This window comes from Biomphalaria glabrata, chromosome 10, assembly GCF_947242115.1.
Source record: "Biomphalaria glabrata chromosome 10, xgBioGlab47.1, whole genome shotgun sequence".
Lineage (NCBI taxonomy): Eukaryota > Metazoa > Mollusca > Gastropoda > Planorbidae > Biomphalaria > Biomphalaria glabrata.
The window spans coordinates 14,093,582-14,114,298 of NC_074720.1; the positions used below are offsets into that span (position 1 = coordinate 14,093,582).

Genomic DNA, 20,717 nt, shown 5'->3' on the forward strand with positions numbered 1-20,717 from the left:
AAGTTTTTACATTGACATCAGCACTGATTTGCTCATTTGCAATGTTCGCAGACAAGTACTGAAGCTGGAATGTCAAGTTAACAATTTCAATAACATTGCTACTATTACAACTAAATCCTCTCATCTGTCCCTTGACTTCCATTGTAGGGGCGCTATGGCAGTTCGTGTAACCAAATCCCTAAACTTTTCCAGATCAGCAGCTGTTCTAAGCAGGATATCAAGAGAGAGGCCTGTCCATTCTTTTCAATTGTCCAGCCAGGTTTTCTTTGGGACAACCTTTTCTCCATGATCGCCCACACAACTAAATACTAGTGTAATAAAACATCTTACATTTGGTTTTCTGCAAATACACAGCCATAAGCTGTCTATATAAAGCTATACTAGAAATGATTTATATTTCAATACTTCAACCTTCCACATTATTTTGAATAAATACAAAATTTTGATTAATAAAAAATAGAAAAGAAAAATTGTTACATGATCAAAGTTTACGCACAGGATACTTAACTTACCAAGTTGTTCAAATAACATTGCCACAGATGTACTACTAACTGGCAAAGTTGGGCTTAGTGGAGGCTGTAATGCCTGTCTATCCCCTGCCCCTATGGAGAACCTAACTTGAGGGCCACCTGAAAATTTTAACAAAATCATTTTAAAAAATTACATATATTAATAAAAATCTACCAATAGATTCATAAATTGTAAATATACAATGCAGAATCATACAGTATTACATAGAATGTCTTTCACTCTTTCTTTTATCAAGAGATATTAGTTTAAAAAACAAACAACTTAAAACATATTTCTCACTAAAAGTCAAAAGTAAGAGTGTAGTAACATGAGTGTGAAAAGAAACAGTGCATCTGCAAGTTGTTTGTTTATTTTAAATATTTCTAGCTCAAAATATCTGAAAGTAGCACAAGAAAACAAACTAGTGGAAAATATCTGACAATACCAGGTGGTGGAACTTGGATGCAACCTAAGATGTTGCCAACTAAAGTTTCTATCTTTACTGACAAATTTTCTAAGTGCACTGTGTAGATAATGCCAAGACAATTCTGAAAAGATATAACAGCACAAATTAAACATCACTAAAATCAAACATAATATAGTTATTGACTTTGCTCTTCAAAATTATTTCCTTAATGAGCAATTTTTTTTCCTAGCATTCTAATGTGTGGAACAATATTCTGTGGCATTATTTGTTAAGTTCTAAGCCATCTCAATATCTACTTAAAAGTTTATTTGGATGAGGTAAACCACATTAAGATTGTTGAAAGATGGGACCACTAGAAAGCCTTAACAAGAAATGTAAAAATCTGTTACTATACCCTGAATGCCTCAAAGTAGTCATGGCTGGACACAAGGATGAAAGCTTTTGGGGCAAACATTGAAGAGTGGTGGATGATGGTGCCTTCTTGTTCGTCCTCCTCATCATCTGGCTTGCTGGGAGTTATGGCAATAAGCTCATGGAATTTAAACACTGCACAGTAGTGGCGCTCGCCATCCATGTCTGTGAGAACTGCCACATAAAATGATGGTGGTTGTCGTTTGGTTGATAATGACCATCCCATTGGTTGACAGAACTGGGGGGAAAAAAACAACAAGATAGGTGAATGTACAGGCCAAAATATTATATTCTTACAGATCATTTTTTGATCCTTCAAATAATAATAATAATATATCAATATTTAGTAACATTTATTAGAGAAAACAATGAAGGCTTTATATAAGTTTAAAAAAATTAACAAAATTGAATTATCTTTAAAAACCACTTTAAACAATGCCATTTCTTTAATCCACAAACTCTACATGCTCAATAGCTCCAGTTGGATGACTGAAGAGACACTTGTCAATCTGATTTAATCTTAGTGTACCAAAGAATTCAAACTAGGAATCATTAGTTAAGCAGATTTTTAGTTTAAAACTTTGCTTCTAATATTCAGAGCATCTTAGTGTAAGTTAAAACAAAGGCTTGAGAGAACAAATGTAGATCACACACCAATGGAAGGCCTTCCATAAATGGACAATCATCCCAGTTAACTTCAGGAAATCTTTGCAGAACTTTCCCGCACCTGTTTCCACAGCCTGTTGAGTAAATAAGAAGATGTATAACAACAATGGATATATATGTCAAAGTAAAATTATTTACATAATTTTTTTTGCCCAAATGTAATATGTCAGAGAATGACTTGTACTGTTAAAAATAACATTTTGAAGGTAGTGCTGAAAGTACAACAGTGGCTGCCATGAAGTCTGCACTTTTTTTTAAACGTTTCCCAGCCTACTAAGCGTTAGTGCCCAAAGCTGAGTGTAATGATACCATTGGAATCTATTTCTAGAAGGTAGTTAACTACAAAGGAATGCCTTTTTAAAAATGCACTGATGCATAGATGATTTCTAGTTATTTTTTTTTATCAAGTGATGGGGGTCCACCATCATACTGAACATGGGCCCACAATTACATATGCCTAGTTAAGCAACTGGACTCTCTACTCTTAATAAACTTTACTTTAGGAAATTAACTCAACGTAGACTTGATCTATAGACTGAATCTAGATCTATTTTGCATTTTCCCCTTAAAGTCGAATGTTAACCAGATTTAGAGATTGAACAGATTCTTAGAGTCTACATTGAGTAAAGTTGCCTAAGTATCGAACAGGTTAAGACAAAAAGCTGCCATTTTTGCTTTTTAATTTGTATAACACTGTAATGATTAGACCTAGAAAAAACTGAAAACATCTATTAATTCATTATCCATTTAACAATAAAGATAGATTATGTTTCATTACCTATAGTACTATAGTTAAAATAAATCTGATATATGGTAAAGATCTAGATCTAAATCTAATCTAGATTAGATGATTATCAGTTTAGATCAGTAGACTAGATCTAGATGATTCAATGAATATTTTTATTCAAATTCAATGGGGTTGTTCTGAATTTCTTCTGAGTCACGTTGTTGTTTTGTTTACATCTCAAGCGGTGCTTAGTTTTTGCTAATTTATAGATTAGTGGGAATCTGAAACAATTTAGGACAATATTTAGTTATTTTAATTAATTAATTAGTGTCAAACTATAATTTGTTAATAACAGGAAAATCTAGATATCCATCTTTTTAAAGTTCCAATTTAAACAGATAGTTAAACATTTGACAGATGGTTTGGAACCATTGGCTTATAGATCCTATAGTTTGCCGTACTGAGATATCTAGATTTCTTTATCTACACTTACAGTTATATGCTCAGAGCATTCTGATAATCAACCGTAGAAAAAATATATAACACTTTCATTCACAACCCTACAACCCTCCATATCTGCCCTAAAATAAACAAGCTAGAACACTAAAAGTTGGACAGTAGCCCATTAGTGTGTGTTGGATTGGTCAGACAGTATATACATGTGTAGTCTACACAAAGCCTTTTTTTTAAATCTTGCAAGATTTTATTATATAGACATAAATTTCACATAAAAAAACAAACAAACATAAAACTTTACAGCCTGGGTTTAGACCAAACAAACTTAATCATATATATTATATATCGTTTGCTGCATAGTATTCATGACAGAGGCTAGTAGGCCTATAATGCCTATAATTGACATCTCCATGGCTGGACAGTGAAGTTACATTGAGATATACTAGAGCAAAAAAAAAACAACAAATTTTAGCAGCTGCTGTTTCTTGATTAACACACAATGTGTAAAATAACTGAACTATTCAAAAACTTGTTCAGTTGACTTTAATATTAAAAAAAGGTGAATACCATATAAAATATATATATATATATATATATAATGACATTAGCAGTTGAAAGTAATGGAAATAAGGCCTAGGCATTGTAAACAACACAACGACATTGACATTTTGAAAAGTAAGTCAGAGATTCGTAACAACCCCATAAGATCTCTTGAATTGTGACTACCTGTCTTAAGTGTCTAAATGTTAAAATCTATAGGGAGGTGAAATAAAAAATGTATCCTTGAAAAAACAATTTTTTGTTAGTACATCATTAAAATACCGTTACTTAAAAAAGAACTTTCCAATGGTGTATAAAGTATGACTGTATGTTTAACAGTTTAAAAGTTATGATTTTTTTTTGTGGCATTTTGACCTAACATTGTTGACATGGAACAAGTAAAGAAAAAGCTTGTTGCTGGCTCAGCTGGCGAGACACACCCCCATGTCAAAAGTTAAAAAGTTGGAATTGAGTTTCGTAGACTTATTAAATAAGATATTTAATAGTTAATCTAGTATTTGTAGTAAATTTCTAGCTCACAAATCTGATTTCATTTATATTTTTATGAACTTCACTTGTTTAAAATGTAAATATTGATGAAATAAACAAATTATCGGGTCTAGAGCTACAAGAAATGTCAGAGAGGCATGGACAATAAGGCGGCGTTGTGATGGCAGAAAATAAAAAAATATTTTAAAATTCAAATCAAAGTGGCCTGAAACATTTTTTTTCAAATGCGTTTTTAAAATAATTGCAAGGTAAAATCTCTTTTTTAAACAGTATCTAGATCTATGTCTATAGCTAATAATATAGACTGCTACAAGATTATAATTTCACTTGTTGGTGACAATCAATATCTTCTACGACTTACCAGTAATGAGTATCAGTAAAAATAAAAATGTATATATATAAATATATATAAATATATATATATATACTATCAATGCAAAATAGTTAAAAAAAAAAAAATTTTTTCAAAAAATTGTCAAAGACAAATTTAATGTTCTCTATCATCAAAAGTTTAGTACATACAATCTAATTCACTTCTTTTAGCAATGATATCTATACATATACTGAGCACAATCAATTACAAACAAAGACCTAGATTTATAGATGTAGAAGTACGGAAAACCCCGCTCAAGATTTTACGCCATTTTTGGACACAGGAATATCCGGAATTTAACCTCCCTAGAATCTATCTTCATCAATGGACCTTATTCACCAATCGTAAACAAACACCATTTAGCCATGTGACTCTCTATTCTCTATCTCTTATATACACAAATTACGTAATACACTAACTCTAAGTCACTAAGGCTGTCACATGATCTGTTTTTTTTGTTGTTTTATTAATATTATCACATGGCTAAATGCTGTTTGTTTACGATTGGTGAATAAGGTCCATTCAATCATAAATCACATCGATGTAAATAAAATTAAAAGATGAGCTAAAATAGTAAAAAGAAGCCTAACACGCCTAACCCTAAATACTCAATAGTAAATTGTTCAGAATTATTTAAAATTTTAAATTATTATAAAGACAAAACAATAGAATCTGGTTTGTGAATGTGAGTAAACATTAAAAATTAAAACACTTAAACATTATCAGCAGTTGAGTGAGTAACTCTCACAGTCTCAGTAACACATCTTTTAAATTCACTAATTTACTGAGTGTGACTCTCTGAGTCTGAGAAGTTTAGTGAGCTTGATTGAGGCTTGACTTCTATTCTATAAAACTTCTTCGCTCACTCAGACTAGTCGTCACTAGTCAGTCAGACTCACTCAACACTGTGACTTTCGGGATCAATGTAAAAACCCGTCCTCATAATGAATTAAACTTACGATCTTTTTCATGCTCATCATAGCCAACTACTACAAAATAGTCAGCAAGACGAGACATCGCCAAATTTCTTTTTTTATACCGGTGCTTCCTAGTTTATCGGCATCGGTATTCTCGCTTAGGTTTTGGACCTAACGCAGCCATTTTGAATATCAAAAACTTTCATGCTCATAGAAGTTCATAGATGTCGTTAACAAACAAATTTACCGAACACATCTACGTATTCGATTAGTCATTCCTAAAAAAAATACAAAAGTATAACCTGCGTCACGGCATAAAATATGTTTTCCCTGCAATATAAACTAAAAAATATGCATTAGTGCCTACACTGCCTACAATGACATCTTTTAAAAATTATTTAACGATATAGATCTAGATCTATTATAAAAAAAAATATCCAGATCTACTCTAGATTGATATTTAGTCATAAGCCAAAGTTCTAGATCCTATTTTCTAAGCTTCTATCAGGGAGATTAAGCGAGAAAAAAGCAAAACTGTATTAGATCTATATGCGCGTATCAATAATATTTAAATACTAAATTATTTCCCTTCGTAAGTCTGTGATAAAATTGTAATCAATGGAAACGTCCTGCATTTCTATATTTAGAGCTTGCTTTTCAAATCGACCATATTTTTAAATCCCGATTCACCATGTCAAAAGCTTTGGTAAGATTAATAAAGGCAGAGTACAGGTCTAGGTTCTGTTCCCTGCGTTCCGAGCTCCTGCTTGCCCGAAAACCAAAATGACTTTCCGTGTCCACAACGCTTACTATGGAGCTGGTCAGTCGGTCGAGGAGTTTCTGTTACATCTTATCTTATCTTATAAATTACAGACGTTCCTTCTTAACTGCAGATAATAACGTCCTACGTGTCAATCTAGTCGTGCGTCTTATTGTAGTGACTTTTTAGAGACTTAAACTTTGATAAGTCATTGATTTTTCTGACTGATTCAGGCAACCTGTTCCATTCTCTAATGGCACTATTGAAAAAGGAGAACTTGTAACAATTTGTCTTAGCAAATATGAAACAAGAAATGTGCCATTATTTTTCCGAGGGTTTAAAAGGTCGAATCAAGTACAGTGGCGACCTTTTAGATCATTTCTCTATAGAGAGTGGTGTAAAGCAGGGATGTGTGCTTGCTCAAACGCTCTTTGCATTGTTCTTTGGAGTAAATAAGGCGACGTCTCCAATAGGTTCCGTACTGACGGCAGCGTAATTAACCTACGCGCTTACTCTTTCATACAAAAAATAGGCGATTTATATTACTGAGCCTCTTTGAACGTTTATTGCACAAACCTATCAAGAACTTCAACTTGCCTTATATGAACTTGCTGAGGCTGCTGCCTCGTTTGGTCCATCAACCTTAGTAAAACGGTGGGCATCTCACAAAACCTAACCCAAACAGAACGAACTTAAAAGTTGTTGTCGACCTTTCATGTAAGTAGATCTAACTGGGCATCGCAGTGTCCAACGATGCTTCACTGGGAAAATAATAAGACAACCTACTAGCTTAGGCCAACAGCGCTTTTGGTCGTCTCCCAATGAGAGCATGGCTTACCAACGAAAATCAATGCTTATAAAGCAGTGGTACTCACCACGCTTGTAAAAGGTTTGTTTTACATGTTTCGGATTTTCCTTCAGAGTTGAAGATAATTTACTTCCTAGTCCAAACCTCCCTCAGGACGGCGTGGGATGGCAGTGGGCAGGGTATGAACCCGGGACTATCGACAAGTCAGAACGACAGTCCAGTGCGAATACCGCTCGACAAGGCAGCCCCAGTTGTGTATGTCTCTAAGACCTGGGTGCTTTACTGAATGTATATTCTCAAACGATTCCGTCAAACGTGCTTTCTTTGCGCAATGAGCATAAGCTTGCTTGACTACCTTACAAATCACCTTGTTCTGCTTTCATTTTTGTCAAAGTGGGTAACGCGTACCCCGAGGGGTATGGGAAGAGTTTGAAAGGGGTACGCGTTGCAACTCATTAACTATGCTTCTCCTTCTCATTGATGGATATTAATGTTATTAACTTATTTATAAAGTAACATTTATATATATATATATTTTTTATGACCAATTTTATTTTTCGTTTATTATTTTCAAAAATATTTTTTTTATTCGGCTAGGGGTACCCAGAATTACGAAAAATATTTAAGGGGTATGCATATGTTGAAAGTTTGAGAAACACTGGCCTAGACAAAGAGCAGATTAATGTGATTAACTTTAAGGGGAAAGAGCCACAAATAAAAAGAAATTGATATTCCCCCTCCCTCCCCCCCCAAATGACTGAGAGAGGGAGAGGGCCTATTTATATGGATATGTATTACTAGTTTTTATTCAATTTTTATTTGAAGGGGCTTTAAACTTGGAATCTCCAATGGCTATACAGGAAATAAGGGTGGTTAAACCTCAACCCCCCCTCTCATTTCCAGTACAAAATTATAACCATACTACAGTCACCGAATTATATATTTCGGTTTGAGGTTTGAATCGCGATCTCCCCAACCTCTCTGATTACGTGCATGCCTCTAATGACAGTTTCCACCCACGCGCTACGTAGAGGCCGAGAAGCATTGTCCAGGGCCTAGGCCTAATTAGAAATGCAGTTATGCACAGTAGATCTTTCTGAATCATATTCATTTTCATGTCATGCTTTTTTTTCTGTAAACATTGCACTACATTTGCTTATAAAATTTGATTATACCAAATTGAAATATACTTTTAAATACAATCGTCACTGGCATTTCAGTACATAACATCATGGGCGTAGCAAGGATATCCCCCCCCCCCGCCATATATATGTGGTGGGTTTGTCACAGAACACAAACTAAATGACATGATGAAGGCAACTCTTAAGACGATTCCAAACTGTTTATTATACATTAAAGACCTGCAGCCATACGTGAACACATGGTGTAGAACCAGGCACAAAAGGGAGTGGAGACTACGTAGGTCCAGTAACATACGGACACTACAGTGACAAAAGATGCCGGTAGAATGGACAGTGCCCACGTTGTCTGCCTTTTTATGCGCGGACACAAGGTGCCATCTAGGGGGAAGGGTCACGTGGATATCGGGGTGGCCGGTGTTTCCTGAAAAGGTATCCACTCCACTACATATATGTCATGGATTTTTTTTCGGGGAGGGTTTGGGGGGGGGGGATCCCCCCGCCCCCCCCCCCTTTCATAGCGGAAAAAAAATATATGTGTGTGTGTGTGTGTGTACATAATTAATCTTTATTACATTCTGACCCTTTCGGAAAACGTTTATTATGCCCTATAATAGGTTCTTCTTGGAATTAGTAAAAAAAATGTAGACTTCCCGCCATGGGCGTAGCCAGGATTTTTTTTCGGGGGGGGGTTTTGGGGGGTGAATTTTTTTCTCCCCCCCCCCGACACCCCCCCCCCGCGAAAAAAATTTATATGTATTTATGTGTGTGTGTGTGTGTGTGTGTGTGTGTACATAATCTTTATTACATTCTGACCCTTCATTCTTTCGGAAGACGTTTATTGTGCCCTAGAATAGGTTCTTCCATGAGTTAGTGAAAAAATTGTAGATTCCCCGACATTACTAGCAAAGGGGTCTGGGGGAGCGCTAGGAGCTCCCCCAGCGCGGGGCAAAGCCCCGCCGCCAAGCACTATTTCTGATATTGAAAACCAACAAAATGCATATTTTGGGGTATCTACAGTCCATTTTAATGCTATTAAAAAGTTTTATTTCAAAAACCTAATGTGCTATTCTTACTGACTTAGACCCTCCCACGCCGTTCGGAGCATTTGACGTCAAGCAGTTTCAATAACAATCTGTCACTGGTAATGTCTGAAGCCTCTTCCCACCTACCATGAGGACCTCCATGAATGAGTGGCGTCAAGTTGTACTAGGATATCATTGCAACTCTTCTTATGCGTAATTGATTTTGTCGGAGATAATGTCCCGCAAACCTCATGCGTCGTTCTCTCACAATCTTACTAAGGGGTCGACTCCCTTTCGGCATAGGATTTCCTTGATTTAGATCCGATCTCTATAACTGACTCCTGAAATCTGTCTTAGCCATCTTTGTTGAGCTATATTTAGTGTTTTTCGATTTCGGTAGATGACTATTCACTGCAGTTTATTAATGGAGCCCTGCCGCTGGTAAAAATGTGGAACCTCTCTTGAATACGCTCTTGGAATTAAGTGACTGTAGTTTGCTTTAGATTTTATATCGAAAAGAGAAGTTTTATCATCAAAATCTTCTGTTGGGGGTTTTCCACCTCAAAATGCTATGTAGGGGGATCTTAGACTCAAAACCATCTGGAGGGGTTTTAAACTTTAAAAAAAAAGCCATCTGTAGAAGAAACTCAAAATCCCCGATTGGCTTGGCAACGCTCAAATAATTTTAGTGTGTAATTTGCTTTTTTTTATATTGAAGATGTATTTTTAGTACCAAACTCCTCTGAATGGGGGTTTAAACTCAAAACCCCTTTCGGCAACGCTCATAGCATTTTGAGTGCGTAATTTGCTTTTTTTTTCTTACACTGAAGATGGCGGGGGGGGGGGGGGGGGGGTTAAACTCAAAACCCCTTTGACTACGCTCATAGATTTAAGAGTGAGTAATTTTCTTTTATTTATATTGAAGAGGTACTTTTTAGCTTCAAACTCCACTGGAGGGGAGTTTAAACTCAAAACCCCATAGACTACACTCATAACATTTTTAGTGTATAATTTGCTTTTTTTTATTATTAAAAAAAAAGAGGTATTTTTTACCTTCAAACCCCACTGAAGTGGGGTTTAAACTCAAAACTGAGTCAAAACCCATTTAGCTACGCTCATAACATTTTGAGTGCGTAATTAGCTTTTTTTTTATATTAAAGAGGGGGTTTATCGTAAATTTTAGACGGGGTTTTAAAATCAAAATCTTCCTTAACTGTGCTCTTGGAATTAGGGGATTTTCGTTTGCATTTTTTTTGTTTTGTTTTATAGAAGAGGGGGAGTTAACTGCAAAAACCCCAGGTAGGGGGTTTAAAACGCAAAACCCCTGGTGGGGGGTTTTAAACTCAAAACCCCTAGTAGGGGTTTTTAAACTCGAACAGCTCTGGTAGGGGTTTTAAACTCGAACCCCCTGGTAGGGGTTTTTAAACTCGAACCCCCCTGATAGGGGTTTTTAAACTCGAACACCCCTGGTAGGGGGTTTTAAACTAAAAACCCCTTTGGTTGTGCTAGGGCAAGTGATGGTTTAGTATTAAAATCTCACCTAAAATAAACAAAATCAAAGCAAAAAATCAGTCACTAAATTCCGACTCCCCCCCCCACAAGGGGGGGATTTCATTTCGGGGGGGGGGGTTTGAACCCCAAGAACCCCCCCTGGCTACGCCCATGCTTCCCGCCCTTGCTAGCAAGGGGGTCTGGGGGAGCTAGCAGGGCTCCCCCAGGGCGGGGCGAAGCCCCCCGCCGAGTTTCTGGTATTGAAAGCCAACAAAATGCATATTCTGAGGTATCTACAGTGCATTATCTTGCTATTAAAAATTTTTATTTCAAAAACCTAATGTGCTATTTTTAATGACTTAGACCTCTCTCGCGCCGTTCGGCGCATTTTCCGTCAAGCTGTTTCCGAAACTCTTATTATACGTAATTCATTTTGTCGGAGAACATGTCCCGCAAAACCTCACGCGACGCTCTGTCTGTTCGACTTCCAGTTCGGCATATGATTTATTTAATTTAAACCCGATCTCTATAACTGACTTCTAAAATCTGTCTTAGACAACTTTGTTGAGCCACATTTAGTGTTTTTCAATTTCGGCAGATGACTATTCACTGCACTTTATTAATGGAGCCCCGCCACTGGTAGAAATGTGTAACCTCTCTCGACTACGCTCTTGGAATTACGTGCCTGTAGTTTGCTTTAGATTTTATATCGAAAAGGAAAGTTTTATCGTCAAAATCATCTGTTGAGGACATTGGAGTTTTTTTTGTGTTTTTTTTAATTCAAAACCCCCATTTAGCTACGGTCATAGAATTTGGTCACTGTAGTTTGCTTTAAAATAATATTGAAGAGAGAGGTTTTCAACTCAAAACGCTCTGTAGGGGAATTTTAAACTCAAAACCATCTGGAGGGGTTTTAATTTTTTTTAAAAGCCATCTGGAGGAGGGGGATTTGAACTCCAAACCCCTCATTAGCTTAGCTACGCTCAACGAATTTTAGTGTGTAATTTGCTTTTTTTATATTGAAGAGGTATTTTTTAGCATCAAAACCCTCTGAAAGGGGATATTAACTCAAAACCCCATTTGGCTACGCTCATAGCATTTTGAGTGCGTAATTTGCTTTTTTTTAAATATTAAAGAGGTATTCAAACCCCGCTGGCAGGGGGTCTTAAACTCAAAACCCCTTTGGCTACGCTCATAGATTATATAGTGTGTAATTCGCTTTTTTTATTTTTATTTTTGAATAGGTACTTTTTAGCTTCAAACCCAACTGCAGGAGGGGGGTTAAACTCAAAACCCCCTTGGCTACGCTCATAGAATTTTGAGTGTGTAATTTGCTTTTTTTATATTTAGAGGGGGTTTATCGTAATTTTTGGAGGCGATTTTAAATTCAAAATCTTCCTTAACTGTTTTCTTGTAATTTGGGGATTCTCGTTTGCATTTTTTTAAAGTTTTGTTTATAGAAGAGGGGTTTTAACTGCAAAACCCCTGGTAGGGGTTTTTAAACTCAAAACCCCTGTAGGGGGTTTTAAAGTCAAAACCCCAGGTAGGGGGTTTTAAACTCAAAACCCCTGGTAGAGGGATTTTTATCTCAAAACCCCTGGTAGTGGGTTTTAACTCAAAACCCACTGATAGGTTTTTTAAATCTTAAAACCCCCTGGTAGAGGGTTTTAACTCAAAACCCCCTTGGCTGTGCTGTGGTAAGTGATGATTTAGTATTAAAATCTCACCTAAAATAAACAAAATGAAAGCAAAAAATCAGAATCTGAATTCCGCCCCCCAAACCCCCCCCCCCCCCGGCTACGCCCATGTATATATATATATACAATATATATATTGTTACGAATCTCACTATCCAGGATCTCTGCAAACTGCACCATACACCACCAACTTAAAGAGCTTGACAACTCAGGGCTCCAAAGTAACGTAACACTTTAATAGTTGAATAAATAACAGCCAATACTGTACAATTAGCAACACGTTCACTGTACAAATATCTCTCCGATAACACCGTACCGCCGTATCAACTCTTGCACTGGCCTCTCCGTCTCGTTCCGGGCTTGCACTGGGTTCAACAGTTCAGGACTGACTTCACACACTAGGCTCGTTGTGTCGGACTCGATCACAAACCAAGATCAAGACGCCAGTCGTCTCAACTGTACTGGACAGTACTCCGCACTGAACCGTCGTAATGCTCCGTACAGAACCACACCGTTGAACTGTGATGTAGTGAACCTTCTGTCGTGAACCCCTTTTCTGAACCTTGCTGTATTGAGCCCCTTTTCTCGACTGTCTTGACTGCGACACCTCCGCTCTTATATAGGGTCCCTACTGGCCTTCTCGAACCGGACAGAACCGCAGCTCGCCGTTTCTAGGTGGTCAGATGACTACAACTCTCGTGACGCTCCTGAGCTCTGTTCACGACGGCGATCCTTCCCGAACCGTCCTGTTGACACTTGACTCGACTGACCGTCGTAACTCGTCACGGTTGACCGCTCGTCTAGCGCTGGCCTGGGGCGATTTGAGTCGGCTGACTACACTCACACCACTACCCCTCTCTGTGCAACCAACAGGTTTATAACACTGCCCCCTCCTTAGATCTGTCCGTCCCGGGCAGATTCAACCTCATGACATTGGCTGTGAAATTTCATCGCTGTAGCTGGGGGTCGATCGGTGGCAGTTGGCTTGCCTGTTGAGCTTGACGGAGCCATCCATGTTGCAGTCAGCAATGGTCGCGTCCTTCTTCTCCTCCAGTTTGCCTTGACCTGGTTGCCTCGCCGTCGTGCTTTCATCGCCATCCACGTGAAATTCAGAAAACGTTTTCTTCTCCTCCAGTTAGCCTTCATCTGGTTGTATCGACGTCGTGATCGCATCGTCATCCATACTGCACTCAGCAAAAGTCGCCCTCTTCTTCTTCTCCACCAGTTGGTCTTCATGTGGCTGCAGTGATGTCGTGGTTGCATCGTCATCCATGTTGCATTCAATAAAAGTATATATATCATGGGCGTAGCCAGGTTTGAAATGAAATTCCCCCCGAAGGGGGGGGGGGTGGATCGGAATTTAGTGACTGATTTTTTGCTTTGATTTTGTTTATTTTAGGTGAAATTTTAATACCAAACCTCACTTGCCAGAGCACAGCCAAGGGTTTTAAGTTTAAAACCACTACCAGGGGTTTTGAGTTTTAAACTCCCTACCATGGGGTTTTGGGTTTAAAACCTCCTACCAAGGGTTTTAGCAGTAAAATCCCCCTCTTCTATAAAACAAAACCAAAACAAAAATGCAAACGACAATCCCCAAACTCCAAAAGCACACTTAAGGAAGATTTTGATTTTAAAACCCCCTCCAAAATTTACGATAACCCCCCTCTTCAATATAAAAAAAGTAAATTACACACTCAAAATTTTGAGGGGTTTTGAGTTTAACCCCCCCTCCCCCTTTTTCAGTAGGGTTTGAAGCCAAAAAATACCTCTTCAATATAAAAAAAAGAGCTAATTACGCACTCAAAATGTTTTGAGCGTAGCTAAATTTGCTTTGACTCAGTTTTGAGTTTAACCCCCCCCCCCTTTAGCGGAGTTTGAAGGTAAAAAATACCTCTTTAATATTAAAAATAAAGCAAATTATACACTCAAAATTCTATGAATGTAGTCAAAGGCGTTTTGAGTTTAAACTCCCTTCCAACTTCCAGTGGATTTTGAAGCTAAAAAATACCTTTTCAATATAAAAAAAATGAAATTACACACTCCAAAATCTATGAGTGTAGCCATAGGGATTTTGAGATTAAACTCCCCTTCAGAGGGGCACTATTACGTGCCTGTAGTTTGCTTTAGATTTTATATCGAAAAGGAAAGTTTTATCGTCAAAATCATCTGTTGAGGACATTAGAGTTTTTTGTGTGTTTTTTTTTTATTCAAAACCCCCATTTAGCTACGGTCATAGAATTTGGTCACTGTAGTTTGCTTTAAAATAATATTGAAGAGAGAGGTTTTCAACTCAAAACGCTCTGTAGGGGAATTTTAAACTCAAAACCATCTGGAGGGGTTTTAATTTTTTTAAAAAGCCATCTGGAGGAGGGGGATTTGAACTCCAAACCCCTCATTAGCTTAGCTACGCTCAACGAATTTTAGTGTGTAATTTGCTTTTTTTTATATTGAAGAGGTATTTTTTAGCATCAAAACCCTCTGAAAGGGGATATTAACTCAAAACCCCATTTGGCTACGCTCATAGCATTTTGAGTGCGTAATTTGCTTTTTTTTAAATATTAAAGAGGTATTCAAACCCCGCTGGCAGGGGGTCTTAAACTCAAAACCCCTTTGGCTACGCTCATAGATTATATAGTGTGTAATTCGCTTTTTTTATTTTTATTTTTGAATAGGTACTTTTTAGCTTCAAACCCAACTGCAGGAGGGGGGTTAAACTCAAAACCCCCTTGGCTACGCTCATAGAATTTTGAGTGTGTAATTTGCTTTTTTTATATTTAGAGGGGGTTTATCGTAATTTTTGGAGGCGATTTTAAATTCAAAATCTTCCTTAACTGTTTTCTTGTAATTTGGGGATTCTCGTTTGCATTTTTTTAAAGTTTTGTTTATAGAAGAGGGGTTTTAACTGCAAAACCCCTGGTAGGGGTTTTTAAACTCAAAACCCCTGTAGGGGGTTTTAAAGTCAAAACCCCAGGTAGGGGGTTTTAAACTCAAAACCCCTGGTAGAGGGATTTTTATCTCAAAACCCCTGGTAGTGGGTTTTAACTCAAAACCCACTGATAGGTTTTTTAAATCTTAAAACCCCCTGGTAGAGGGTTTTAACTCAAAACCCCCTTGGCTGTGCTGTGGTAAGTGATGATTTAGTATTAAAATCTCACCTAAAATAAACAAAATGAAAGCAAAAAATCAGAATCTGAATTCCGCCCCCCAAACCCCCCCCCCGGCTACGCCCATGTATATATATATATACAATATATATATTGTTACGAATCTCACTATCCAGGATCTCTGCAAACTGCACCATACACCACCAACTTAAAGAGCTTGACAACTCAGGGCTCCAAAGTAACGTAACACTTTAATAGTTGAATAAATAACAGCCAATACTGTACAATTAGCAACACGTTCACTGTACAAATATCTCTCCGATAACACCGTACCGCCGTATCAACTCTTGCACTGGCCTCTCCGTCTCGTTCCGGGCTTGCACTGGGTTCAACAGTTCAGGACTGACTTCACACACTAGGCTCGTTGTGTCGGACTCGATCACAAACCAAGATCAAGACGCCAGTCGTCTCAACTTTACTGGACAGTACTCCGCACTGAACCGTCGTAATGCTCCGTACAGAACCACACCGTTGAACTGTGATGTAGTGAACCTTCTGTCGTGAACCCCTTTTCTGAACCTTGCTGTATTGAGCCCCTTTTCTCGACCGTCTTGACTGCGACACCTCCGCTCTTATATAGGGTCCCTACTGGCCTTCTCGAACCGGACAGAACCGCAGCTCGCCGTTTCTAGGTGGTCAGATGACTACAACTCTCGTGACGCTCCTGAGCTCTGTTCACGACGGCGATCCTTCCCGAACCGTCCTGTTGACACTTGACTCGACTGACCGTCGTAACTCGTCACGGTTGACCGCTCGTCTAGCGCTGGCCTGGGGCGATTTGAGTCGGCTGACTACACTCACACCACTACCCCTCTCTGTGCAACCAACAGGTTTATAACACTGCCCCCTCCTTAGATCTGTCCGTCCCGGGCAGATTCAACCTCATGACATTGGCTGTGAAATTTCATCGCTGTAGCTGGGGGTCGATCGGTGGCAGTTGGCTTGCCTGTTGAGCTTGACGGAGCCATCCATGTTGCAGTCAGCAATGGTCGCGTCCTTCTTCTCCTCCAGTTTGCCTTGACCTGGTTGCCTCGCCGTCGTGCTTTCATCGCCATCCACGTGAAATTCAGAAAACGTTTTCTTCTCCTCCAGTTAGCCTTCATCTGGTTGTATCGACGTCGTGATCGCATCGTCATCCATACTGCACTCAGCAAAAGTCGCCCTCTTCTTCTTCTCCACCAGTTGGTCTTCATGTGGCTGCAGTGATGTCGTGGTTGCATCGTCATCCATGTTGCATTCAATAAAAGTATATATATCATGGGCGTAGCCAGGTTTGAAATGAAATTCCCCCCGAAGGGGGGGGGGTGGATCGGAATTTAGTGACTGATTTTTTGCTTTGATTTTGTTTATTTTAGGTGAAATTTTAATACCAAACCTCACTTGCCAGAGCACAGCCAAGGGTTTTAAGTTTAAAACCACTACCAGGGGTTTTGAGTTTTAAACTCCCTACCATGGGGTTTTGGGTTTAAAACCTCCTACCAAGGGTTTTAGCAGTAAAATCCCCCTCTTCTATAAAACAAAACCAAAACAAAAATGCAAACGACAATCCCCAAACTCCAAAAGCACACTTAAGGAAGATTTTGATTTTAAAACCCCCTCCAAAATTTACGATAAACCCCCTCTTCAATATAAAAAAAGTAAATTACACACTCAAAATTTTGAGGGGTTTTGAGTTTAACCTCCCCTCCCCCTTTTTCAGTAGGGTTTGAAGCCAAAAAATACCTCTTCAATATAAAAAAAAGAGCTAATTACGCACTCAAAATGTTTTGAGCGTAGCTAAATTTGCTTTGACTCAGTTTTGAGTTTAACCCCCCCCCCTTTAGCGGAGTTTGAAGGTAAAAAATACCTCTTTAATATTAAAAATAAAGCAAATTATACACTCAAAATTCTATGAATGTAGTCAAAGGGGTTTTGAGTTTAAACTCCCTTCCAACTTCCAGTGGATTTTGAAGCTAAAAAATACCTTTTCAATATAAAAAAAATGAAATTACACACTCCAAAATCTATGAGTGTAGCCATAGGGATTTTGAGATTAAACTCCCCTTCAGAGGGGCACTATTACGTGCCTGTAGTTTGCTTTAGATTTTATATCGAAAAGGAAAGTTTTATCGTCAAAATCATCTGTTGAGGACATTAGAGTTTTTTGTGTGTTTTTTTTTTATTCAAAACCCCCATTTAGCTACGGTCATAGAATTTGGTCACTGTAGTTTGCTTTAAAATAATATTGAAGAGAGAGGTTTTCAACTCAAAACGCTCTGTAGGGGAATTTTAAACTCAAAACCATCTGGAGGGGTTTTAATTTTTTTAAAAAGCCATCTGGAGGAGGGGGATTTGAACTCCAAACCCCTCATTAGCTTAGCTACGCTCAACGAATTTTAGTGTGTAATTTGCTTTTTTTTATATTGAAGAGGTATTTTTTAGCATCAAAACCCTCTGAAAGGGGATATTAACTCAAAACCCCATTTGGCTACGCTCATAGCATTTTGAGTGCGTAATTTGCTTTTTTTTAAATATTAAAGAGGTATTCAAACCCCGCTGGCAGGGGGTCTTAAACTCAAAACCCCTTTGGCTACGCTCATAGATTATATAGTGTGTAATTCGCTTTTTTTATTTTTATTTTTGAATAGGTACTTTTTAGCTTCAAACCCAACTGCAGGAGGGGGGTTAAACTCAAAACCCCCTTGGCTACGCTCATAGAATTTTGAGTGTGTAATTTGCTTTTTTTATATTTAGAGGGGGTTTATCGTAATTTTTGGAGGCGATTTTAAATTCAAAATCTTCCTTAACTGTTTTCTTGTAATTTGGGGATTCTCGTTTGCATTTTTTTAAAGTTTTGTTTATAGAAGAGGGGTTTTAACTGCAAAACCCCTGGTAGGGGGTTTTAAAGTCAAAACCCCAGGTAGGGGGTTTTAAACTCAAAACCCCTGGTAGAGGGATTTTTATCTCAAAACCCCTGGTAGTGGGTTTTAACTCAAAACCCACTGATAGGTTTTTTAAATCTTAAAACCCCCTGGTAGAGGGTTTTAACTCAAAACCCCCTTGGCTGTGCTGTGGTAAGTGATGATTTAGTATTAAAATCTCACCTAAAATAAACAAAATGAAAGCAAAAAATCAGAATCTGAATTCCGCCCCCCAAACCCCCCCCCGGCTACGCCCATGTATATATATATATACAATATATATATTGTTACGAATCTCACTATCCAGGATCTCTGCAAACTGCACCATACACCACCAACTTAAAGAGCTTGACAACTCAGGGCTCCAAAGTAACGTAACACTTTAATAGTTGAATAAATAACAGCCAATACTGTACAATTAGCAACACGTTCACTGTACAAATATCTCTCCGATAACACCGTACCGCCGTATCAACTCTTGCACTGGCCTCTCCGTCTCGTTCCGGGCTTGCACTGGGTTCAACAGTTCAGGACTGACTTCACACACTAGGCTCGTTGTGTCGGACTCGATCACAAACCAAGATCAAGACGCCAGTCGTCTCAACTGTACTGGACAGTACTCCGCACTGAACCGTCGTAATGCTCCGTACAGAACCACACCGTTGAACTGTGATGTAGTGAACCTTCTGTCGTGAACCCCTTTTCTGAACCTTGCTGTATTGAGCCCCTTTTCTCGACCGTCTTGACTGCGACACCTCCGCTCTTATATAGGGTCCCTACTGGCCTTCTCGAACCGGACAGAACCGCAGCTCGCCGTTTCTAGGTGGTCAGATGACTACAACTCTCGTGACGCTCCTGAGCTCTGTTCACGACGGCGATCCTTCCCGAACCGTCCTGTTGACACTTGACTCGACTGACCGTCGTAACTCGTCACGGTTGACCGCTCGTCTAGCGCTGGCCTGGGGCGATTTGAGTCGGCTGACTACACTCACACCACTACCCCTCTCTGTGCAACCAACAGGTTTATAACACTGCCCCCTCCTTAGATCTGTCCGTCCCGGGCAGATTCAACCTCATGACATTGGCTGTGAAATTTCATCGCTGTAGCTGGGGGTCGATCGGTGGCAGTTGGCTTGCCTGTTGAGCTTGACGGAGCCATCCATGTTGCAGTCAGCAATGGTCGCGTCCTTCTTCTCCTCCAGTTTGCCTTGACCTGGTTGCCTCGCCGTCGTGCTTTCATCGCCATCCACGTGAAATTCAGAAAACGTTTTCTTCTCCTCCAGTTAGCCTTCATCTGGTTGTATCGACGTCGTGATCGCATCGTCATCCATACTGCACTCAGCAAAAGTCGCCCTCTTCTTCTTCTCCACCAGTTGGTCTTCATGTGGCTGCAGTGATGTCGTGGTTGCATCGTCATCCATGTTGCATTCAATAAAAGTATATATATCATGGGCGTAGCCAGGTTTGAAATGAAATTCCCCCCGAAGGGGGGGGTGGATCGGAATTTAGTGACTGATTTTTTGCTTTGATTTTGTTTATTTTAGGTGAAATTTTAATACCAAACCTCACTTGCCAGAGCACAGCCAAGGGTTTTAAGTTTAAAACCACTACCAGGGGTTTTGAGTTTTAAACTCCCTACCATGGGGTTTTGGGTTTAAAACCTCCTACCAAGGGTTTTAGCAGTAAAATCCCCCTCTTCTATAAAACAAAACCAAAACAAAAATGCAAACGACAATCCCCAAACTCCAAAAGCACACTTAAGGAAGATTTTGATTTTAAAACCCCCTCCAAAATTTACGATAAACCCCCTCTTCAATATAAAAAAAGTAAATTACACACTCAAAATTTTGAGGGGTTTTGAGTTTAACCTCCCCTCCCCCTTTTTCAGTAGGGTTTGAAGCCAAAAAATACCTCTTCAATATAAAAAAAAGAGCTAATTACGCACTCAAAATGTTTTGAGCGTAGCTAAATTTGCTTTGACTCAGTTTTGAGTTTAACCCCCCCCCCCTTTAGCGGAGTTTGAAGGTAAAAAATACCTCTTTAATATTAAAAATAAAGCAAATTATACACTCAAAATTCTATGAATGTAGTCAAAGGGGTTTTGAGTTTAAACTCCCTTCCAACTTCCAGTGGATTTTGAAGCTAAAAAATACCTTTTCAATATAAAAAAAATGAAATTACACACTCCAAAATCTA

General features: G+C 38.6%; 1 protein-coding gene across 4 annotated transcripts in view; it reads right to left on the reverse strand.

The window, feature by feature from the left end:
• The window catches only part of LOC106074750 (myotubularin-related protein 13-like), a 53,989-nt gene extending 48,119 nt beyond the window's left edge, over nt 1-5,870 (reverse strand). For 3 of the 4 annotated variants that reach the window (XM_056043945.1, XM_056043946.1, XM_056043944.1), the window contains exons 1-5: nt 5,580-5,869; nt 2,003-2,088; nt 1,332-1,586; nt 956-1,058; nt 513-629 (exon numbers count right to left, since the gene is read on the reverse strand). In XM_056043945.1, coding sequence (XP_055899920.1) covers nt 513-629; nt 956-1,058; nt 1,332-1,586; nt 2,003-2,088; nt 5,580-5,637 — 619 coding nt within the window. In that variant the 5' untranslated portion in view covers nt 5,638-5,869. Of the gene's footprint in view, nt 1-512; nt 630-955; nt 1,059-1,331; nt 1,587-2,002; nt 2,089-5,579 lie in introns of all 4 variants that reach the window. The other variant, XM_056043943.1, reaches the window with a different exon arrangement.
• Nucleotides 5,871-20,717: the final 14,847 nt, after the last annotated feature.